At 44.2% G+C, this 25,357-nt stretch overlaps 1 protein-coding gene across 4 annotated transcripts in view; it reads left to right on the top strand.

Annotated features, from left to right (window-relative positions):
• Positions 1–25,357, top strand: part of ttll7 (tubulin tyrosine ligase-like family, member 7) — a 401,618-nt gene that overhangs the window by 274,068 nt on the left and 102,193 nt on the right. For all 4 annotated transcript variants that reach the window (XM_072574809.1, XM_072574807.1, XM_072574806.1 and 1 more), the window contains exons 9-15: positions 4,122–4,280; positions 6,509–6,603; positions 17,825–17,972; positions 18,063–18,136; positions 18,856–18,991; positions 21,531–21,617; positions 23,216–23,384. In XM_072574809.1, the coding sequence (XP_072430910.1) occupies positions 4,122–4,280; positions 6,509–6,603; positions 17,825–17,972; positions 18,063–18,136; positions 18,856–18,991; positions 21,531–21,617; positions 23,216–23,384 (868 nt within the window). The remainder of the gene's footprint in view (positions 1–4,121; positions 4,281–6,508; positions 6,604–17,824; positions 17,973–18,062; positions 18,137–18,855; positions 18,992–21,530; positions 21,618–23,215; positions 23,385–25,357) is intronic.

Below are 25,357 nucleotides of genomic sequence, written 5' to 3'. Positions count from 1 at the left end.
TCAGGACGACCCAAAGCGCGTTAGAGTTACTGAAGGACTTAATGAATTTCAGTCACTGTCTTAAACAGGGGCGTGTCAGCCTCTAGATAAGCTCATAGCAGGCCCCCTTATGTCGTAATGTGATCGTGACTAGCTCATCTGGCATTTGTGATGCTTACTGTGGGATTATATTTTCCTGGACACTGGGGGTAACTCGTCTACTCTACTTGAAGCTAGTCTGATGAGAACGGGGGACTGTCGTACGAGGAGAGGTTGAGTAGGTTGGGCCTGTGCACATTGTAATTTAGAAAATGGAGAAGCGACCTTACTGAAACACCTGGGTACTTAGGGGAGTTGACAGGGTTGGTATGGACAGGTTGTTTCTTCTTGTGGAAGAGTGTATAACTGGAGGAAATGAAAGTCAGAAGTGAGAATGAATTTCTTCTCAGAGGGTAGTAACTCAGAGGAATTTCTTATCACAGAGGGCTATCGAGGCTAGGTCATTAAATACATTTGAGATTGAGATTTTAATCAGTAAAGGAATTGAGGATTGAACCTGCTTCCTGTCCTATGTCTTATAGTCTTATGATTTAAAGTCTTGCTTGAAAGCTCGTTCCTCTGTGCATCCCTCCCTCAGTACATGTATTGGAATATTGGTGTAGAATTTTATGTCAGGATTAGAGTGGTGCTAGAAAAGTGCAGCAGGTCAGACAGCATTCGAGGAGCAGGAAAATCGACATTTCGGGCAAAAGCTGTAGAATTTTATGTCCAAGTCTCTGGAATGGGACTTAACACCACAATCTCTAACTCAGAAGTAAAAGTTCTACATACTGAGGTACAGCTGCTGCACTTAATGCTTAAAGTCAGCTTCCTGTAATGTGAAACCGGTTTTAATGGGAATTATTCAAAGGGTTTCTCCTCCTACATCTGACAGATTTAATTCTTTCTTCCAGGTATTGCCAGCTGATGAGGTTTTTGGTTTTGTGTTAACTACAGGACATTGACAACATTTTCACGTGGCCTCTGTCAAGTGTAAATTGGAAAGGCAAATGGAATGTTGGCCTTCATTATAAGAGGGATGGTGTAAAATACTAGGAAATACTACAGTACGGCAAGGCAGGACAGGATGATCGCTTTCCTCTTCTTGGCTGAACTTATTCTCTCACTGAACAATTTCTCCTTTAACTCATCTCACACCTGGCAATGTGCATCGCGTGGGTCCCAGTTAAGCCTGTCTGTTTATGAGTTATGTGTAAACTGTCCACTGCCATCCACTTCAAAGGCACTGACTTCCATAGCTACCTTCACTAAGGCTCTTCACACCTCATGACCTGCAAGGACTCCATCCCACTCTCCCAGTTCCTTATATCTTATTTGTTCAGATGATGCCACCTTCCAAAACATTGCTGCTGGCCTGGTTTGCTTCTTCCATAACCATGGTTTCCCACCCACTGTGATTGACAGGGCCCCTCAAACACATCCAACCTCTCACCCCTGGTTCTGCCCTTGCCCCTTCCCATCACAACAGTGTGATCGGGTTCCTCTTGTCCTCACTTTGCATCCCATCAGCTTTTGCATTCAAAGGATCATTCTTCGGCATTTCAGACAGCTCCAGCAGAGCACCACCACCAAACACCACCAAACATATCTCCCCAAACCTCCTCCACCTCTTCCCCCCCCCCCCTCCCCCCGCCTCCCCAGCTCGCTGCCAGCATTTCACAGGGATTGTTTCCTTCGGAACACCCTAATCCATTCCACAACCACCAACACCACTCCCTCCCTCCACGGAATCTTCCCATGTAACCGCAGAAGGTGTCCCTGCCCCTTCACCTGTCCCTTCCCCTCCTCCCTGCTCACTGTCCAAGGGCCAAAACGGGCTTTTCAAGGGAAGCAGCATTTCACCCGGACCTCCTCCAATCTCGTGTATTGTATTCGCTGGACCCAATGTGACCTACTCTACACTGGAGAAACCAAATGCAGAACACCTCCAGTCTGTGTGCAAACATGGCCCCGACCTTCCAGTAGCCTTCATTTTAACAGCGTCCTGCTCTCGTGCCCCATGTGTCTGTCCTCAGCATGCTGCAGTGTTCCAGTGAATCACAGCACAAACTGGAGGAACAACATCTCATCTTCAGCCTAAGCACTTTAGAGTTTTCTGGACTTAATATTGAGTTCAAAACCTTCAGACTGTAAACCCAGTCCCATTCCCTGCATTTCTTATAGCTTTACATGTTACGTTCTCTGTCACCCTCTCTCCCCTCCCCCCACCCCAGTGGGACTGTCTGTCCTTTTCAGTCTGGCAGTTAGACACACCATTATTCTGCCATTCTCCCATTCTGATCCCTTAATCTAAACTATCAACATCTTTTCTCCACCAGCACTTCACCTCCACACCCCTCCCAAACTATAGCATAAATGCTGCCCCCTCCACACTTCACTTCAGCTCTGATGAAGAGTCATCTCGACTCGAAACGTTAGCTTGCTTTCTCTCCATTGATGCTGTCTGACCTGCTGTGATCTCCAGCATTTTCTGTTTCCAGGGCAGGGACTGTGTAGTTAGTAGTAGGGCCTGGGAAGTGTTGCTGAGCAAAGAGAACATGGAGTGCAGGTGCATTGTTCCTTGAAAGTGGAGTCACAGGTAGACAGGGTGGTGGAGAAGGCAGTTGGCACACTTGCCTTCATTGGTCAGTGCATTGAATATAAAAATTGGGAGGTCATGTTTCAGCTGTACAGGCCATTGGTGACGCCAATTCTGTGGACAAATTTGGTCCCTTCTATGGGAAGGATGTTGTTAAACTTGAGAGGATCACTGTGTCTCAAGCAACTTCAAAACTAATTCCGAGGCTGCAGATCCTGGGTGGATGGAGGTGCTGAGTATTTCTTAAATAGTGAAAGGTTGGGAAGCGTTGATGTCTAAAGGGACCTGGGTGTCCTTGTTCATAAATCACTCAAAAGGAACGTATATGTGCAACAAGCAATTTGTCAGGTGATTAGATTAGATACTCTACAGTATGGAAATGGCCCTTCGGCCCAACAAGTCCACACCAACCCTCCGAAGAGCAACCCACCCAGACCCATTTCCCTCTGACTAATGCACCTAACACTATGAGCAATTTAGCACGGCCAAATCACCTTTGGATTGTGGGAGGAAACCGGAGCACCCGGAGGAAATCCACACAGACACGGGGAGAATGTGCAAACTCCACACAGACAGTCGCTCAGTGCTGGAATCCAAACGGGTCTCTGGTGCTGTGATGCTGCAGTGCTAACCACTGAGCCACCGTGCCGCCCTGAATGTTATGTTAGTGTTTAGGATGTGAGTACAGGAGCAAAGACATCTTGCTTCAGTTGTAAAGAAAACCAGTGAGAGTGTCCCTGGGTATAGCTCGAATAGAGGGAGTCGAGAGTGTGGTGCAAGAAAAGCACAGCAGGCCAGGCAGCATCCGAGGAATAGGAGATCAACATTTCAGGCATTAGACTTCACCAGGAATGTGCGTGGGGGGGTTGGGGAGGGGGGAGCTGAGAGGTAAATAGGAGGGGAATTGGGGCTGGGGGAAAGGTAGCTTGGAAGGCAATAGGGAGATGCAGGTGGGGGGGTGATGATGATAGGTCTATGGGGAGGGTAGAGCAGGTAGATGGCAAGGAGGATAGACAGGTAGCACAGTTCAAGAGGGCAATGCCGAGTTGAAGGGTTGGATCTGGGATGAGGTTAGGGGAGGGGAGATGGGGAAACTGGTGAAATTGACATTGGTGCTGTGTGACTGGAGGGTCCCAAGGCAGAAGATGAGGTGTAAGTTCAAGCCAAGTTTGATAGATTTCTATTACTAGGAGATTGTGAGGACTGTAGATGCTGGAGAAGTCAGAGTCAATAAAGTGTGGTGCTGGAAAAAGCACATCAGGTCAGGCAGCATCTGAGGAGCAAGAGAGTTGACATTTTGGGCTTAACCCTTCATCAGGATTTCTATTATCAATAACAAGCGATATGGGGATAGCAAGGAAATATGATGCTGAGGTTGATGATAGGCTTTGGGTTGGTGGAGCAGGCTTGAGGGGCTGAATGGCCTGCCAGTTGCTCTGATGTACTGAAATTGCTTTGTGATATGCGGTTTCTTTCTTTAATGCAGCATTTCTGTCTCTCACAGGACCTTGTGGTGAAGACATTGATCGTGGCAGAGCCTCACGTTCTACATGCCTACCGCATGTGCCGACCGGGCCAGCATCCTGGTAGCAACAGCGTCTGCTTTGAAGTTCTCGGTTTTGACATTATTTTGGACAGGAAGCTGAAACCCTGGCTCCTGGAGGTGGGTGCTCCTTACCTCAGTGAGCACAGCATGTGTCCAAACTTCAAGTTCCGCTCAGCTCTCCAAAAAGGCACTAATCCTAACTTGAACCCGTAGCCGAACCCAAACCCTAACATTTGGACAGGTGCATGAATCAGAAAGGTTTAGGGTGATATGGGCCAAATGCAGGAAAATGGGACTAGTTCAGTTTAGGAAACTGGACAAGGTGGGTATGTTGGGTGGAAGCATCTGTTTCCCTGCTGTAAGACTCTCTGGTTAATTTTTTGGGGAGTACTGTGGTTGTTGTTGTATTGGCTGCTACCCAGGAGGTCAGAGAGGCCGAGTTAAATATTTTTAATGGAAGTGCAGGATATGGGATGGGGCACGACACCTATACCCACCAAACCACAGGCAGTAGTTTCATGGTAATGTTTGAGCTAAAAGTGCAAGGGAAGACTCCATGGCAGCTAACCTGCTTGGGTGGTAACATAGAGGAGAAACTTGCTGCCTCACACTTGTAACAAATTGGGCCGGGCCTACACACAACATAGTTTGGGGAGTTAGGCGCCATGGAATTGTAAGACTGAAACCAATCTCGTTCTCTCCTTTGGGTTACTGACTGTTCCACCACTAGGTCTGGAATGAACTACTTTGAAGTGTTGCTGGATACAGGCTCAATTGAGGCTTTCAAGTAAGCATTAGATGATCATTCAAAACAGAAACAGCATGCAAGGGCACAGGGAAAAGGCAGGAGAATGGCAGTAAGTCATAACACTCACTGGATTGCTTACATGATGGGCCAAATGGCCTCCCTCTGTGCTGTAAGACTTCTGTGATTCTGCAGAAATAATTCCTCCTTATTTACCCAATTAAAAACCTTTCATAGTTTTGAATTAAATCTCCTCTCCACCTTCTCTGTTGCAAAGGGAACACAAAACTGCCAATAAACTGTGAGCTGAGCCTTCATCCTTACTGACTATTAGATGGTGAACTGAGAGGTTAGAGAGGTAAAGTCACCATAGTCCTACCAGACCATAGGGCTGCTCTCTCATTACAGAGAGACAGAGATGACTGGGTGATGGTTTAACCTGGGGATCACCTTGCCTCAGGCAAAGTGAGAGGTTGAGAAGATGGGACCTTTATGGTGACCTCAGCCGGTGCAGGAATTGAACACACCCTGTTTTCTGGTCAGACCACATTTGGAGTATTGTGTGTAGTTTTGGGCCCTGTATCTCAGGAAGGATGTACTGGCCCTGGACATGTTCAGAGGGGGTTCATGAGAATGGTCGAGGAAGGAAAAGTTTAACATATGAGGAATGTTTGAGGACTCTGTTGGTTATTGGGAAAGAAATGGTACACTAATGTCCTTTAGAAAAGGAAACTGCTATCCTTACCTGGGTCTGGAGTACATGTGACCTGAGATCCACGGTTAACTCTTAACTGGGCAGTAAATGCTGGCCGAGTCAGTGATGCCCTCATCCCATGAATGAATAGAAAAAGTCCCATTCACCCATCTGCATGCGATTGGCCAAGCTGTCCAGCAATGCCTCTAAAATTCTCATGTTTGTGTTCAAAACCCTCACTGGGTTCACACCTCCCTATCCCCATAACCCCTCCAGCCCGACACAATATCTAGCTGCATTTTCCTGATTTTCAATGGCCTACTGCCATAGAGTCATACAGCACAGAAATGAATCCTTCGGTCTGACCAGCCTGTGCCGAAACATAATCCCAAACCACACTAGTGTCACCTGTCCAGCCTTGGCCATATCAATGGCCAGGCTTTTAATTAAACCTAAATCTGAAATTCACCTGTATCTAGATACCTTTGCCTTTCCTTGTTCAAGACATTCCTAATATCTCCTTGCGTGTTTGGTGTCAAACTTTGTTCATCAGTCACTTCAGTAAAGCACCATGGGACACTTTATTATGCAAAAGGGACTATATAAATGCAAACAGTTGAAGTTTAGTTCTGAGATGTAATCAATTCCCTTAAAGTGCTTCGGGTTATTTTTGAACTTGGATACATGGGTCTGACTGAACAAGGAGACTATGTTCCTTCCAGGAAATCTGAGACCCCCTACTCTTTGGGATTGTTGCACGTTGTCTTGTTTAGGGTCTGTTAAGCACGGTGTTAGGGATTCATGTGGGTAGGCTGATTGAACCTTTTTAACATGTTAATTAGAATATTCATGTATTATTTTCTCAAATAAATTTTTGAAATAATGTCTTTTCCCCTGCCCAACCAGATTAACCGTGCTCCTAGCTTTGGGACAGACCAGAAGATAGATTTTGAAGTGAAAAAGGGAGTGCTAGTGCATGCACTGAAGCTGCTTAATGTACGGTAAGTTAAAGTTAAAATTCAAAATCACAAAGGCACAATAATTAGAAGCCAGAGTAGGCCATTTGGCCCTTCAAATCTACTACATTATTAAGGAATATCATTTGTGATCGGATTATGGCCTTGACTCTATTTCCTGTCAATAACAGCTGTTCAAGAATTCAGGAATTAGGAACAGGATTAGGCTGCTTCCTAGTCCCATTCTGCCATTCAATGAAAGCAGTCAGATCCTTTCTGGAGCTGTAGCATTGACAATTCACAAAGATGTTCCACATTATTGGCTTACATTTGAAACAAAGATTCTAATACTGCAGAAGGAGAGCGGGCAGGCATCACAAAAACACAAACACAGAAAAGAATAGAGAGTTTACTTCCTCATTCTAATTTCATTTATATTTATTAATTGAAGATGTGACTGTAGGAGTCAGTTTGATCATGTTGTGGCTATTCAGGAAATCGGTTAGGCCACTACTGGAATACTACATGCATTTTTGGTGTTCCTGCTATAGGAAGGATGTTGCGAAAATTGAAAGGGGTCAAAAAAGATTTACATGGATGTTGCCAGTTTTGGAGGGTTTGAGCTATAGGGAGAGGTTGTATCGGCTGGGGCTGTTTTCTCTGCTTCCAATCCTACTTTCCATTCGCAGAACAGGTAGCCATCAGCTAAATCCCATTATCACCACTCCTTCCTTACTGTCTGCTGATTTCTCTTGACATTTTTATATTTTCTCCAAACTTCATAGAGTCATAGAGATGAATAGCACAGAACCAGACCCTTCGGTCCAACTGGAGGCTGAGGTTAATAAAATTAACCTTATAGAGGTTAATAAAATCATGACGGGCATGGACAGGGTAAATAGCCAAGGTCTTTTCCCGAGGATAGGGGAGTCCAAAACAAGAGGGCATAGGTTTAAGGATGGAGAGGAAAGATTGAAAAGGATGTGAGAGGCATCTTTTTCACACACAGGGTGGAGCATGTATGGAAAGAGCTGCCAGAGGAAGTGGTGGAGGCTGGTACAATTAAAACATTTAAAAGGCATCTGGATGGATACACAAATAGAAAGGGTTTAGAGAGATATGGGCCAACTGCTGGCAAATGGGACTAGATTGATTTAGGATATCTGAGTCAGCATGGACGAGTTGGACCGAAGGGTCTGTTTCTGTGCTATTCATCTCTATGACTCTATGAAGTTTGGAGAAAATATAAAAATGTCAAGAGAAATCAGCAGACAGTAAGGAAGGAGTGGTGATAATGGGATTTAGCTGATGGCTACCTGTTCTGCGAATGGAAAGTAGGATTGGAAGCATAATGGACAGGGAGGAATGGGTAAGATGAGTGATGGGGGAATCGTTGGAGGGAGGATGGAATATTGGAGTTCGTAGTTTGAGGTGGGGAGTAGGTGATAGGAGTGTAGGTATGATATCAAAGAGAGTTGGTGACAGGAATGTGAAGAGCACCTTACAATGAAATCGAAAAGCTAGGAGGTAAGCAGAATTGGTGGAAGTGCAGTCAGGTATTTATTACAGTCAATCTTCGCTGCCTCCTACATCTGTCCCTTTCGTCAGTCCCCCTACCCCTCAGGAATGGAGAGATAAAGAAGATGCACTAGGGAGAGAAAATCAGAAAACAGAGAGGTGTGGCCAGAGAAGGAGTGAACGAAACACAAAGAGAGTAGAGAAAGATGAAAAAGATCAAATGAAAGAGAGAGTGAGAGAAAACTACCTTATTTTCAAACCTCCTGAGTGTGAAACGAGGCATTAACAACTAATATATTCAGTTCTTTTATTGCTTCCTGATTGCTGAACCACACTTTTTGTTGTAATGTTCCACATTTCTGTCTTCAAATGTTTTATTCATTTATGGGATGTGAACTTCATTGGTCAGCATTTATTGCCCATCCCTGATTGTCCAGAGGGCAGCAAAGAGTCAACCACATTGCTGTGAGTTTGGAGCCATATGTAGGCCAGACTGGGTAAGGATGGCAGATATCTTTTCCTGAAGCACATTAGTGAAAGAGATGGGTTTCTTTCCTCCAATAAAAGGTTTCATTGTTCATTGTTAGACCCTTAATCCTAGATATTTTTAAATTATTGAATCGAAATTCCACCATCTGTCATGGGAGGATTTGAACCAGGACTCTAGAACCTAATTACCAAGGTTTCTGGATAGTCCAGGGACAATACCACCAATTTATCATCTCCCAGTTTTCCCATTGTGAACTCCTTTGCCTAATTTATAATAAAATGAGTCTTTGAAAACCTTTTACTTTGTAATTAAATCGTCCACTGGTGGCATTGTAACTCCTCAGCTTTTCATCACCCAGGTCATCACAATGTTATCGGGCGCAAGAAAAGACCATTAGAAACTAAAAGGCTGTCCCTTCTTTTAAGGGGTTGACTTCTATCATCATCTTTCTCATTCTGTTCATTCCTCTTGTCCAATTAGCACATAATTCCACTTAAAATCCTCATCTCCAGTGTTTACCTCATTCAGTGATCTATTCCCCATTAAAGGAAAGCAAGCATTTTCAAATGCCTTTCTTAAAATCCTGCATTTCCCTGTTCCTTCTTTTATTTGAACAATTTCCTTAGACATTTTGTGCACAGTTTTGCTGTCCTTGTGGATGTAATATGTTGGGCTTGGTTCAGAGCAGGTTTATAAGATCACTGTCTGGAATGAGCAGGTTGTCTCACGAGGATGGGATGCAGAGGCCGGACTTGTTTCCACCAGAGTAGAACAGTGAGGGAGTGACTTGATGAGAGTGAATTTTTTTTTCATTCATTCATGGAATGTGGGTGTCACTGACTGACCAGGATTTATTGCCCGTCCCTAGTTGCCCCTTGTGAAGGCGGTGGTGAACTGCCTCCTTGAACCGCTGCAGTTCACCTGCTGTAGGTAGACCCACAATGACATTAGGTAGGGAATTCCCGAGGTAAATATCGGAGGAGAGGGAATTCTGGTGTAACATCCTGAATGGTCTTGATAAGGTGGATGTAGAAAGGATGTTTTCTCCTGCAGATCAGTCTAAAACTAGAGACAATGATTTAAAAGTTAGGGGTTATCCTTTTCCAATACAGGTATAGGAAAATATTTATATATTTCAGAATCTCTGCCTGAGCAGGCTATGCAGATAGCATCTCTGAATAATCTTAAAATAGAGGTGAATAGATTCTCATTAGGGCAGAAGTTTTGGGTGGGAACATGAGCTTTGAAACACAAACAGATCCATATTCTTATTGAACATGGAATAGGCCTGAGGGGCCAAATGGCCCATGTCTGCTTCTGATTCATACAAGAGAACATTCTTTCTCAGGCTCAACCCACGATGAAGAATGAATAAGCTCTCCACCGGTGGTATATTTCTATAGAAGGGGTTTGCTGATTTACAATGATACCATTTTGTGGATTTTTATCAAGAGCTGTAAATACAGTGACCCACAATGACTCCTCTTTCTTCATTCAGTTGTGAAACTGGGAGGGATGAAAGACTACCTGCTGTGTGATTGGGGATTCAATGTCATTGATGAGAAGTTGAACTGACAGATACAAAGCTAAATTTACATTCAGTACACTGTACTCTCTTTCATTCAGTAGCTAGCCCAACTATGTAGGATTACAGAGCTGATGGATAATACATGATTGCTTCAGAGCTGTCTCAGTGAAGTCGAGCTGTGTATGGGAACTGCTTACTCAGCCGGAGGTGTTCTCACAGTGAAGAGGGATGTACTGTCCTGTTAGCTCCTACTTATACTCTACTCACCCCTTAGGAGAGGTGATGGCCTAGTGATATTATTGTTAACTGTTAATCCAAAGACCCGGGTATTGTTCTGGGGAGCTGGGTTTGAATCTCACCATGACAGATGGAGGAATTTGAGTTCAATAAAAAACTGATGATCTAGTGATGACCATGAATCCATTGTTGTAATAACCCATCTGGGTTTGGCCTGGTCTGGCCTACACATGACTCCAGACCTACAGCAATGCTGTTGACTCTTGACTGCCCTCAGGGCAATTAGGGATGGGCAATAGAGTCATAGATATGTACAGCATGGAAATAGACACTTCAATCCAACTCGTCCATGCCGACCAGATATCCTGAATTAAATTAGTCCTATTTGCCAGCACTTGGCCCATATCCTTCTAAACCCTTAAATGCTGGCGTAGCCAGTGATGCCCTCATCCTGTCAATGAATAAAAAAACTTGAACAGCCATCAAATTTACACATGCTATCATCTGTGTTTACATCAGCTTCCCATATCCCAATGTGTCAACTTCCAAACTAATCCCTGTTTGTAAATCCGTCCCTGATATTACTTTCCCCTCTTTCCTGTAGTCATCCATCCCATTTCAACTGCTCCCTTCTCCTGACGTTGAATAGTGAAAATCCTTTTCTTTTCCTCAGCAATGGCCTTTTCAATAACCCTGATCCAGTTTCTTCCACCAGTTCAAAGGTGTGCAGGTTAGGTGAATTGACCATGCTAAATTTCTCATAGAGTCCAGGGATATGCAGTCTAGGTGGGTTAGTCGTGGGAATTGCAGTGTGACAGGGATGGGATAGAGGAGTTGGGTCTGGGTGGGAAACTCTTCAGAAGGTTGATGTGGACACGATGGGCCAAATGTCCTCCTTCTACACTGTAGGGATTCTACAGTGGTCTGCATTTGTTCAACATTTTCTTTTTTCTCCCTCTGTCCTATTAGAACCCACCTTTTAGTCAAGATTATGGCCCCCTCCCGTTTGATCTACCATATTTTTGTCAGCTGTGATCCCTGAACCACAAGATTCCTGATTGAAGACCTAGTTCTGGGAGAAAATCCAAACTGACATTTCAGTGCAGAGCTGTGGGAGTGCTGCACTGTCAGAGCTGCTGTGTTTAGGATGAGATTGAATAGCTGAAGCCCCTTTTTCCCACTTGGCGTGATGTAGCACAAATGTGAGGAGCTGGGGAATTCTCTCTGGGGCCCCTCAAAAACATAATTTAAAAAATTAGAGTTTGTGTCACATATAGATGGGGGATTAAAAAGGCACTTGACACACTTGCCTTCATTGCACAATCCTATGAGTACAGTATCGGAGTTGGGGCTTCATGTTGAGACTGTGCAGGACGTTGGTGAGGCCTCTGCTGGAATACTGTGTCCTGTTCTAGTAGCCCAGTTATAGGAAGGATATTACCAAGCTGGAGAGGGTTCAGAAATGCTTTACTAGGATGTTACTGGGTATGGAAGGTTTGAGTTATAAAGAAAGACTAGATAGGCTGGGGCTTTTTTCAGGTAAAAGTGAGGACTGCAGATGTTAGAAACCAGAGTTTAGATCAGAGTGGTGCACAGCAGGTCAGACAGCATCCGAGGAGCAGGAAAATCGACGTTTCGGGCAACTGCCCTTCATCAGGAATAGAGGCAGGGAGCCTCCAGGGTGGAGAGATAAATGGAGAGGGGGGGGGGGAGCTGGGGGGACGGTAGCAAAGAGTACTATAGGTGAATGGGGATGGGCATGGAGGTGATTGGTCAGAGGGGAGGGTGGAGTGGATCGGTGGGAAGGGAGATAGGCAGGTAGAACAGGTCATGGGGACAGTGCTGAGCTGGAAGATTGGAACTGGGGTGAGGTGGGGGGAGGGGAAATGAGGAAACTGGTGAAATCCACATTGATGCCCTGGGGTTGAAGTGTTCTGAGGCAGAAGATGAGGCATTCTTCCTCCAGGCGTCTGGTGGTGAGGGAGTGGCGGTGAAGGAGGCCCAGGACCTCCATGTCCTTGTCAGAGTGGGAGGGGGAGTTGAAATGTTGGGCCACAGGGCGGTGGGATTGATTGGTGCTTTTTTCACTGGAGCATAAGAGGTTCAGAGGTGACCTGATAGAAGTTTATAAAATAATGGTAGGTATAGGTAGAGTTATTGGTAGTTGTCTTTTCCCTAAGATGGGCAATTTCAAGATTGGGGGGCACATTTTAAGGTGAGAGGGGAGAGGTTTAGAGAAGACATAAGAGGCAAATTTTTTTACACAGAGGGTGGTGCATGTGCAGAATGAATTTCCTGAGGAAGTGGTGGATGCGGGTATAATTACATTTAAAAGACATTTAGATTGATACATGACTAAGAAAGGTTTGGAGGGATATGGGTCAGAACAGGCAAGTGGGATTTGTTGACTTTGGGATTATGTTCGGCATGGACAGGTTGGACCAAAGGGTCTGTTTCCCTGCTGTATGACTATGACTCGATAAGAGAATTTTCCCGTTGCTGCTTATGGGAATATGCCTTCTGCAAATTGGCTGTTGACATAACAACAGTGATGACACTTTGATAAAAGAACCTAATTGAATGGAACACACTTTGACGTGTCCAATGGAAGTGAAACGTCCTACATAATGAATTTGTTTTCGTACATTTCTGTGAATAGCTTGGTGCATTTTGTTCTCCATTAAAAGTACTAAACTGGGCCAAGGCTAATTATATCAAAATTAGAAAGGAGCTGGGAAATGTGGATTGGACACAGCTATTTGAAGGGAAGTCCACATTTGAGATGTGGGAGGCTTTCAAAGATAGGTTAAAGATACTGCAGGAAAGGCATGTCCTGTTGAAGGCAAAGGATAGGAAAGGCAAGTTTCGTGAACCATGGATGACAGGAGAAATTGTATGACTAGCTAAGAGGAAAAAGGAAGCGTACATAAGGTCGAGGCAGCTAAGAACAGAATGGGTCCTGGATGAATATTGGAAGAGAAGGATCAGTATTAAACGAGAAATCAAGTGAGCTAAAAGGGGTCATGAAATACCTTTAGTGAGCAGAATTAAGGAGAATCCCAAAGCATTTCATTCTTATATAAGAAGTAAGCGGGTAACTAGAGAAAGGATTGGTCCACTAAAGGTTAATGAAGGAAGGCTGTGTGTCGAACCTGAGAAAATGGGTGAGATTCTGAATGATTACTTTGCATCAGTGTTCACTGAGGAGAGGAACATGATGAATCTTGAGATTAGAGATAGAAGTTTGGTTAGTCTGGATCACATTGACATAAGTAAGGAAGATGTGTTGGTTAGGCTAGAGGTTATTAAGGTGGACAAATTCCTAGGACCGGATGGGATCTATCCCAGGTTGCTGAGGGAGGCAAGAGAGGAAATAGCTGGGGCCCTGACAGATATCTTTGTGGCATCCTTAAATATAGGTGAGATGCCAGAGGACTGGAAGGTTGCTCATGTTGTCCCCCTGTACAAGAAGGGTAGTAGGGATATCCTGGGTAACTACAAACCAGTGAAACTTACGTCGGTGGTGGGAAAGTTGCTGAAGAAGGTACTGAGGGACAAGATCTATTTATATTTAGAAAAGAATGGGCTTCTCAGTGATAGGCAACATGGTTTTGTGCGGGGGAGATCGTGCCTTACCAACTTAATAGCTTTCTTTGAGGAAGTGACCAAGTTGATAGGTGAAGGAAGGGCTGTTGATGTCATATACATGGACTTTAGTAAGGCGTTTGATAAGGTTCCCCATGGTAAACTAATGGAGAAAGTGAAGTCACATGGTGTGCAGGGTGTTCTAGCTAGGTGGATAAAGAACTGGTTGAGCAACAGGAGACAGAGTAGTAGTTGAAGGGAGTTTCTTGAAATGGAGAAAGGTGACCAGTGGTGTTCTACAGGAATTATCGTTGGGGCCACTGTTATTTGTAATATACATAAATGATCTGGAAGAGGACACTGTTGGTATGATCAGCAAGTTTGCAGATGATACAAAGATTGGTGCAATAGCAGAAAGCATAAGGGACTGTCAGAGAATACAGGAGGATATAGATAGACTGGAGAATTGGGCAGAAAAGTGGCAGATGGAGTTCAATCCAGACAAATGTGAGGTGATCCATTTAGGCAAGACTAATTCTAGAGCCAAGACTAATTCTAGAGCGAATTATACAATGAACGGAAGAGCCTTTGGAAAGGTTGATGGGCAGAGAGATCTGGGAGTGTAGGTCCATTGTACCGTTAAGGTTGCTGCACAGGTGGATAGAGTGGTCAAGAAGACATATAGTATAGCTTGCCTTCATTGGATGGGGTATTGAGTATAAGAGCTGGCAAGTCATGTTAAAACTGTACAAGACATTTAGAATACTGTATACAGTTCTGGTCACCACATTACCTCAAGGACGTGGACACTTTGGAGAGGGTACAGAGAAGGTTTACGAGGATGTTGCCTGGTATGGAAGGTGCTAGCTATGAAGAGAGGTTGAGTAGGTTAGGTTTATTTTCATTAGAAAAAAGGAGATTGAGGGGGTACCTGATTGAGGTTTACAAAATCATGAAGCGTATAGACAGGGTAGATAGAGATAATTTTTTTTTCCCAGGGTGAAGGATTCAATAACGAGGAATCATGCTTTCAAGGTGAGAGGTAAAAAGTTTAAGGAGGATACACGCGGCAAGTACTTTACACGGAGGGTTGTAGGTTTCCAGCACAGGTGGTAGAGGCAGACACGGTAGATCCATTTAAGATGTGTCTGGACAGATGCATGAATAGGTGGGGAGCAGAGGGATACAGATGCTTGTTCCTGGGCTGTAAATTTTCTTTGTTCTTTGTTCTATTGAAGGAATAATGTAGTTAGTTGTTTGTGAATGGCCAGTTTCCAGGATTCGTCACTTCCATGAAGTGATTCATGTTCCATGTGTTTGAACAACTGTACATCTCGTAGTATAGTGTTGCCCCTGTATGTGCTTGTACTGTAAGGGATCACTGTGCCATATCACGGTCCTCATATGGATCCTGGCCTGTGGGGAATGCAAACTGTGAGCTATGGCTATCATATTTTGGGCCCAACTTTAGTTTTGTAAAATTTTTCACTACCAGCCAAAGCCAGAAACTTGATCTTGGGGGTACACATTTGGAAAATGTATCCACAAAACGTAGGAGCTGAAGTAGGCCATTCAGCCCATTGAGTCTGCTCTGCTGTTCAATGAGATCATGGCTGATCTGATCATCCTGAACTCCACTTTCCTGGCTTTATCCTATAATGCTTGATTCACTTACTGATTGCACATCTGTCTTCTTCAGCCTTGAATGTACTACCTTGACAGCTCTCTGTGGTAAAGAATTTCACAGATTTACCAACCTCTGAGAGAAAACTTTATAGAGTCATATAGCATGGAACCAGAACCTTCAGTCCAAATCGTCCATGCCAACCAGGTTTCACAAACTAAACTAGTACTATTCACCAGCACTTGGCCCACACCTCTCTAAACCTTTTTTATTCATGTACCTGCCCAAATGTCTTTTAAAAATTGTAACTGGACCTGCATCTACCACTTCCTCTGGCAGTTTATTCCACACATGAACCACCATCTCTGTCCCTCAGGCCTCTTTAAAACCTTTCTCCTCTCACCTTAAAATTATGCCCCCTAGTTTTGAACACTCCTACCCTTAGGTAAATACCTTGGGTATTCACCTTATCTATGCCCCTCATGATTTTTCAACCTCTATAAGGTCATCTCTCAACCTCCTACACTCCAGTGAAAAAGTCCCAGCCCATCCAGCCTCTTCTTATAACTCAAACCTTGCAGTCCCAGCAACATCCTTGTAAATCTTTTCTGAACTCACTCCAGCTTAATAATATCCTTCCTGTAGCAAGGAGACTTGAACTATATATTGTACTCTAGAAGGGCCTCACCAATGTCCTGTACAATCTCAACATGACATCCCAGCTCCTACACTCAAAGGTCTGAACAATGAAGGCAAGCGTACTGAATGCCTTTGTAACCACCCTTTTTACCCATGATGCAACTTTCAAAGAATTATGTACCAGAATCCCTAGGTCTCTCCGTTTGACAACACTACCCAGGGCCCTCCTATTACCTGTACAAGTCCTGCCCATAACTGAATCCAGTCGCACTTCTCATGTTCAAAGTGCAACACTGCATGAACATTAGATGAAGACAAGATTACGCTCAGCTCCGATGCCCATTTCTAGAACATAGATTATAGAACATTACAGCATAGCACAGGCCCTTCGGCCCTCAATGTTGCATTGACCTGTGAAACCAATCTGAAGCCCATAAATCTACACTATTCCTTTATCATCCATATGTTTATTCAATTACCATTTAAATGCCCTTAAAGTTGCTGAGTCTACTACTGTTGCAGGAGGTGCATTCCAAGCCCCTACTACTCTCTGAGTAAAGAAACTACCTCTGACATCCTATATCTATCACACCTCAATTTAAAGCTATGTCCCCTCGTGCTCGCCAACACCATCTTCTCTTCAAGACATTGACTAAATTCTGAACGTGAGGCTGATCGGGAGAAATGGTGATTTGTACCACGCACATTTTTTAGATTAGATTCCCTACAGTGTGGAAACAGGCCCTTCGGCCCAAACAAGCCCACACCAACCCTCTGAAGAGTAACCCATCCAGACCCATTCCCCTACATTTATCCCTGACTAATGAACCTAACACTATGGGCAGTTTAGCATGGCCTATCCACCTAACCTGCACATCTTTGGATTGTGAAAGGAAATGCACACAGACACAGGGAGAACGTGCAAACTCCACACTGTCAGTCACCTGAGGTGGGAATTGAACCTGGGTCCCTGGTACTGTGACGCAGTGGTGCTAACTACTGAGCCGCTTGAGAGCACCTTTTCTTCCTGTGCTAATTTTCTCCAGTGTCCCCCTGCCTGACCCAAGGGTGCGAAACTAATTGTGAATGATTTATCAGCATCTTGACCAACACCGGGTAAACCCTTCATGGGTCAGGGAATTAACTTCTGTTTTCCCAGGACTGCAGTTGCGGCTCCTCAACTCCTCAAACTGTCAGTGGAAATTCATTAAGTGGTTGTCAAGAATGTTTCACATTGCAGATGTCTTTGAACTTGGGAAATCTTTGGCATGCATCATTGTGAGACTTGATGAATGAGGCTAGATTAAAAAGTCTTCCCAGTTGAGTACATAGTCATTGTCACTTATTAATTCCACCTTATTCAGCAAAAGGCTCCTCTGGCACCAGTTAAGAGCAAGTGTGGGGTTAATGATAGGTGGAACGGATGCATCATGCACCCTTTGCAGTCCATTCTGCAGAAGAACTTGAAAAGTTCCTCTCACTCCACAGGTGCTGCCAGACCTGCGAAGTTTCTTCAGCATTTTCTGTTTCCAATACAGTCTTTTGACTGCTTGGCTGATCAAATTAATGGGTTTTGATGGATGGTGAAGATGATGGATGACTTGCTTTCATGTGTTTATCAGCTGGTGTTGCTTGTCTGTTTCAGCACCAGTGACAGGAGGAAGAATCTGGTTCAGCAGAAAGCTGAGGCTCAAAGGAGGCTCTACGGGCAAGGGTCAGTGAAGCGACTGTCTGCTGGCTCCTCAGAGTGGGAGAGACAGCGCCACTCACTGGAGAGGAGGAGAGAGGAGCTGGTAAGCTGCCACTTGCTATGCAGTTGGAAATCCTGTTACCTATCTGTTTGCATACTCAACTCTCATTTCTTTCTCCCACTCTGCACGCAGAAGGAGAGGCTTGCGCAAGTCCGCAAGCAGATTTCAAGAGAAGAGCATGAAAATCAAAATTTGGGTAACTACAGGTAAAAAGAAAAATAAGACTCTACACTATAGACGCATCAAGGCATTACACTCCAGTACAACAGGATCAGGTTGGCTCACAAATGCTGATGAGATTTGGTTTTCAGTTATCTCTGTCCAGCAGTAAAGAAGCTTATGGACAACAATGACACCACTGGGAAGAGTGCTGTGTTCGGGGGTTAGTTAACTCAGTTGGCCAGGCAGCTGGTTTGCAATGCAGAATGATGCCAACAGCGTGTGTTCAATTCCACACCGGCTGAAATCCCCAAGAAGGCCTTTCCTTCCTTCCCAATCTCACCCATCACTCCAGGTGACCCTCAGGTTAAATTCGCCACCAGTTGTCCCTCTAATGAAACTGGGCTATAGTAACATTGCCTGATCTTAGCTTGTGTGAAACCTAATTTCCATTCTGTTTGACTATGTCCAAAATTGGGAGATTTATCTTGTTAAGAGGTACTATAAGTTAAAAGAAGAGAAAAAATATCATTTTTGCAGGGTTCCCACAGGGCCATCTTGGAGTGGCCCCAGCCCAGATGATTCAAACCATTGGGAAATATTTAGGGTTATGGGGAGCAGTTGGGTGAGTGGGGCTAATTGGATTGCTCTAGTAAAGAGCTACTAGAAGCACTGTAGGCTGAGTGGCCTTCTTCTGTGTTGTCTCAACTTGTAATTCTACCTTTCTAAGTATAAGTGATCCATGTTTTCTCCTGTGTGAACCCAGGCGGATCTACCCTCCCGATGATAAGCAGTTGCTGGAAAAGTACGAGAGCCTCATATGTGTTGCCTTCCAGACCTTCCTTGCAGGAAGAGCAGCGTCACTGCAGAAGGAACTCAGCAACCCACTGAATCACATGAAGGTATTGATCGTGAGATCCATCACATTAGGGCATGAGAAGACAGTGTTGAGGGGTGAACTGCAAATTATGAGAGACTTCAATTGGGTAGCTATGGGAATGTTCCAATGTGGGTGAATCCAAACTAACAGCCATAACTGTACAATGGTCACCATTAAACCCAAATAAGAAATTCGAGAGAAACTTACAGAAAATTCTTTACTGAATTTCCTATTTAGTTTATTCCTGGCTGTCTTGTTTTTGAGGGTCTTGTCCTGGTCTCACCCATAAGTGAAAACATCTTCTCTATGTTTACCATGTCAAACTTTGCCATAATCCTGCAGACTGCTATCAGTTTACCCTTTGGTCCTGTCCTTACTCAAGCCTGTTCAATCTTTCCTGATTAACGGGTCCTCTTTGATCTGGTACCAACCTTGTGAATAGTGTTTGCACCTTCTTCAGTGCTTAAACCTCTTTCTTTAGCACGTACAGGCCAAAACTCTCTGACATGCTCCAGTGTGGTTCATGAAATATTTCTTCTCTTCATTATTTTTTATCAAGAGTTACAGAGTAAAGGGCAAGAAAGTGGATGTGAGGCATGTTGGATCAGCTATGATCCTGTTGGATGGTGGGGTGGGCTTGAGGAGCTGAATAGCCTACTCCTGTTCCTATTTCTTATGGTCTAATGGACTTTCATTCAATTCCTTTGGTAGTAGGGGAAGAGGAGGGCTTTCATTTGAGGTGAAAACTGATAAACATTCTAATCTTGATTGCAATATGCCTGGGATATCAACTTCCTTGGCTCTCAATCTTGAAATTTCTCCTGTGATTTGTTCATGGGATGTGGGTATCACAGGCTGGGTCAGTATTTAATACTCATCCCTAGTTGCACCTTGAGAAGGTGAGGGTGAGCTGCCTTCTTGAACCACTGCAGTCCATGTAGTGTTGGTAGACCCACAATGCCCTTAGGGAGGGAATTCCAGGATTTTGACCCAGTGACACTGAAGGAGTGGCAACATTTTTCCAAGCCAGGATGTTAAGTGGCTTGTAGGGGAACTTGCCTGTGGTGGTGTTCCCTTGTATCTGCTGCCCTTGTTGAAAATTTGGAAGGTTCTGCTGAAGGAGTCTTCGTGAGTCTCTGCACTGCATCTTGAAGATAGTATGCACTGGATTCTAGGCTGATGTCACTGTGTTGGACTGATCTCTTTACCAGTCCAGCAAGACAAGGAATGATGAGGAGATCCCTTGATGGACTAAATCACTGTGGCTGCAGTTGGATTTCCCTCTGGCTGATGAAATGCCACAGAGAGTATTGTCCTGTAACCATCTTGCTTTCAGACAGATACACACTAGGTCACTGAGTATGAGACATGCATTCACCTTGCGGAAAAGAACCTTTCACAGTAAAAACAAATACTGCCTTTAAGTAGCTTTGTCACATTAATTTTTATTAGAGATGCAATCAAAAAATAAATGCAAAGAGGACTAATAGAGAGAAGAAACCTGACAGCTATTAGAGTTTGTTTTATAAATCTGCAAGGTCTGTAATGTATGCAAACACAATGAGTGTGAAAGGCAATTTTAAGGCTGCTTTCGACAACGGTATTTTTATCAGGCCCGTCGTAAGTTAATTGAAAATGTGACAAGAAAGATCTTATCTCCTTGGTAAATGATGCATGTTATAGTCAAGGTTCAAAGGCCAACATCATATAATGGGAGTGAGGTATGAGGCAAGATGATGGGACATATTATGTACAGTTTGAATAGATGCTTAAGGAGCCAGTGATGAACACATTGGAATGAACGATTCAGTTGTATACAGAATGCTGCTTTGTGAATGGTTATGTTAGATCTGATTTAATTTAATGGTCAGACTCAGGTCAATGATGAGTATAGTGGAAGAGCTTTCTAAAAGTGATATCCAGTGAGGACTAGCTACATAACATAATTGGTGTGGAGGTGCCAGTGTTGGGGTGGGCAAAGTCAGAAGTCACATGATACCAGGTAATAGTCCAACAGGGTTATTTTAAGTTACAAGCTTCTAGAGCACTACTCCTTTGTCTGGTGAAGTTAGCTGACAAAAGAGCAGCGCTCTGAAGGCTTGTGATTACAAATGAATCTGTTGGACTGTAACCTGATGTAGTGTGACTTCTGACTTCAAAAAAATATATACAGATATGAAGGTGTTTGCACAAATTTCACAGATTTTACTTTTTCCACAGTAAGTGTAAAATCACATTGCTTGGTAAGGGCTGTGGTCAGTCAGAGAGAAATTTACAGCACAGAAAAAAGGCCCTTTGGCCTATCTTGTTGTCACCAGTCAAAAATATCCACCTCTCTATTCTAATCCCATTTTCTCACACTTGGCTGTGATCAGGTTGCTGATGGAACCTGATGTGGGGATGGGGTTGGGCTAGCCAATTTTGTCTCCTGTTGATCTTCTGTGTTATCAGAGATGGGCGCGATGACCAGGGTGATTTGGAAATGTTAAGAGGCAGGTCTGAGCATAGTTCCTTAGGGGACTGACTTGACTGACTCAATGCTTGTTTTGATCTTTTTAAAGGAGGAAGACATCCTGGATCTCCTGGAACAGTGTGAAGTGGATGATGAGAAGCTCCTGGGGAAATCACCCCGTCAGAGGGGGCCAAAGGTATGGACTCAACTGAGGTGCAGCGACAATAGGTGTTCATTCTAACAAGGCACCTTACAGCATGCTCAGGACAGTACAGTGGCTCAGTGGTTAGCCCTGCTGTCTCACAGCACTTGGGACCTGGGTTTGATTTCACCCTTGGGTGACTGCCAATGTCTGTATGGGTTTCCTCTGGGGGCTCAGGTTTCCTTCCACACACTAAAGATGTACAGGTTAGGGTGAATTGGTCATGCTAAATTGCCCATAGTGTCCAGGGATGTGCAGGCTAGTGGGTTAGCCATGGGAAAATGTGGGGTCATGGGATAGGGTGGGAAGAGTTGGCATTCAGAAGGTTGATACAGACCTGATGGGCCAAGTGGCCTCTTTCTGCACTGATTCTGTGATTCAAATTGGTGACCGATGGTTGGAGCACTAGAAGTAGAATTTTAATCTCACCTGAGGGGGATTTAGCAGCTGGACATGGGGCCATAAATACATGGGTATCTTTTGGACAGCTCTTCCCAGCGTAGGGGAGGCCAGGCCAAGCTACTGATGGATCATTGAAGCCCTTCATTGCTGAATTAGTGGGTGTCTAGGGCCCTCTTCCAACCACTCTCCCACCCCCATCCCCACCTCACAATTCTTCAGGTAGTGGGCAGTGCCTAGTTTGAAACCTGTCAGGTCCCACCCTGGGACTACTGGCAGAAGAGTCCTTCCTTCACAGGCTCTGTGAGTTCATGAAAAGCCCCCTTCCCAGTTTCTCCTTTCCTCTCCTCCCCACTGCCTGAGTGGAATGAGGGTGTCACTGGCTAGGCCAGCATGAATTGCCCAGAGGGCAGTGAAGAGTCAACCACATTGCTGTGGGTCTGGAGTCACATGTAGACCAGACCAGATAAGGATGGTAGTTTCCTTCCCTAAGGGACATTAGTAAACCAGGTGGATTTTGCCAACAATCAACAATGGTCATCATTAGACTATTTTTTAAATGAATTCAAATTCTACCACCTGTCTTGGTGGGATTTCAATCCAGGTCCTCTGACATTACTTAAGTCTCTGGATAAACAGCCGAGCCATTCCCTCTCCTGAACTTTCACCACACCATTCAGTGTCAGCCATCTTTGTTGAGGACTGCCCAGAGGGAATAAAAACAGTAAAAGAAGTGCAAATGACTATACTGATCCGTCTGTTTCTCCTACACCTCAGAATAATGCTCCAGTATGACCAGTATGTTCACTCCCAAGTATTACCCTCTTCTTTTTCAACTGTTGTTTTCCATCAGGGCAGGGACAATCCCAGCAGTAGCCAAAGCCCCCAATGGGTGCGGCTGGGACTAAAGACATAACTCATTGACCGGTGGCTCTGTCAACCATGGGAATTGGATGATGGAGTTGCTGTTGGCCAGGCTGGTCTCCTTGCCCTGCCGGGGAAGTGTCTAATTGAGGTGACGATTTGAACCCAGAAACCCAGGGAGCATGGAGGGTGGGCCGTATATCCAGTGACTCTCCCTGCTTGGTGTACAAGTGTGAGCCATGGCAATGAAGAGAAAAGTGAGTGTTTGACTATGTATGCAACAAAGAGCCTCTGTGATTAAAAGGGGCAATTCCTTTTGTGTCCTGCAGCAGTTATTCTCAATGCCCGAGACCACGGAACCGAACTCACGAAAATATGACGAGAGCAGCAGTAGTGGTAACAGCAGCTGCAGCTCAGACACCGATGAAGAGGAACTAAGAGATAAAAAATTTATGTATGTTCGAAAAGAAAGGAAGTATGAATCTCCAGAACGATCCAGTAAGTTTCCCAGTTTGCCCGTATTTACTGAGATCTTCCTTAAATAAACACTAGCTATGATATAAGTTATAGAAAGCTCCTGTTGATGAAAGGAGAGGCACTTTGCCTATGTTTTTTCTCATCTTGCACTCATCAGGATAAATGCAAGAACGCCAAATTGCAAATGGTCGCAATAACCAATATGGGAGGAACAGGTGCTGATTTAGAAAGCCCACTCTGATTATTTTGGGCATTGCTTTGAAGAAAGCAATGAAGAAATATAGCCTGCCCCCAACAAAATTATGGGTAATTCAAAAACAGGCGCAAGACTCGAACATATGCTTTTCATTTGCAGCCAACACATGCCTGTATGTGAATATGTGGCGTGAACCAAGTGGAAGTGAGCCATGTTACAAGTTTCACTGGTTATCTTAAATTGTTAGTGTGGTTATTAGCACTGATCAATCACGGAATAACTTCTACCAGTAGACATTTTGTTTGGGTTTCTCAACTGACTTGGACGCTAACACGTATTCCAATGCCTGCAATGGGCAGGGTCACTGACCAAAGCACTGGGTTTGATTCCACCCTCGGGTAACTGTGTGGAGTTTACACATTCTCCCCGAATCTACATAGGTTACCTCTGGGTGCTCTGGTTTCCTCCCACAATCCAAAGATATGCAGGTTAGGTGAATTGTTCGTAGTGTTCAGGGCTGTGTAGGTTGGGTGCTTAGGTGTAAATGTAGGAGAACAGGACTAGGTAGGTTACCCTTTGGAGGGTTGGTGTGGACTTGTTAGACCAAATGGCTTGTTTCCACACTGCAGGGATTCTATATGTTGTAACACAAATGAAGCCCCTTTGCAGTGACATTGCTGTTTTAATATAGGAATCCTTGGAGCCAATTTGCACACAACTAGCTCCCACAAACAGCAATGTTGTCATGATCAGTAAAACTGTTTGTTGACGGAAAACAAAAGTAGAAATTGCTGGAGAACTGAAGAAGTCACTGGATTGGAAATGTTAATTCTGTTTTCTCTTCACAGATGCCAAATTTCCCCAACAATTTCTACTGATGTTTGTTTCAGATCTCCACAGTTCTTTGTGTGTGTGTTTTTTTTTGTTATTGTTTCCTTTGTAATGTTGCTTGTGGGATTAGTATTGGCCTGGAAACCAAGGAGAGCTGCCCTACCCTTCTTTCGGATAACAGAATGACCAGAGATGACAGGACAGCCCTCATTTTAATGTTTCACTCATTCACAGTCAGCACTGCCCCACAACCCCCAGTACCAACAGTGCAGCACTCCTTCAGTATAGCTAACTGTCTGCCTGCACTCGAATTCACAAACAACGTTTTGATCACACACTAATATGTTAGATATTTGGAACACAAAGTCAAATTTTGGAACTTGGCAACACAATAAAGTTGATGGAGTGATAAAATAGTGAGAATGATACCAATCATTTGCAAGTTAATAGATTAACAGAATGGGCAGACATGTCAGATGGAATTTAACAAAGATAAATGTGAGTTGAAACAAAAACAGAGGTTGCTGGAAAAGCTTAGCAGGTCTGGCAACATCTGTGGAGAGAAATCAGAGTTAATGTTTTGGGTCCAGTGACTCCTCCTCAGTGTGAGTTGGTACATTTTCATAAGAAAGGCAACACAGGCAGGAGCAGGTGTGAGGGGCTGAATGGCCTAGTCCTGTTCCTGTGTTCCTAATGGTACATTTTTAAGAGTGTGCAGGGACACAGGTGGCTCATGGATTCCAAGGTGACAAGAGTTGTGGATGGTGTAAATCAGAAATAAAAACAGAACTTGTTGGCAAAGCTCATCAAACCCTGTTCTGGACCAGAAACGTTAACTCTGATTTCTCTCCACACTTGCTAGCAGACCTGCTGAGCTTTTCCAGCAATTTCTGTTTTGTTACCTATTGAGAGAGTAGTCTGCGGAACCACATGGGATCTTGGATTTCATAAATAGAGCAACTTGGGT

The sequence above is a fragment of the Chiloscyllium punctatum genome, chromosome 7 (genome assembly GCF_047496795.1).
Source record: "Chiloscyllium punctatum isolate Juve2018m chromosome 7, sChiPun1.3, whole genome shotgun sequence".
NCBI classification, from domain to species: domain Eukaryota; kingdom Metazoa; phylum Chordata; class Chondrichthyes; order Orectolobiformes; family Hemiscylliidae; genus Chiloscyllium; species Chiloscyllium punctatum.
The sequence above is the reverse complement of the archived record's forward strand: the minus strand, read 5'-3'. Positions and strand labels throughout refer to the sequence as shown.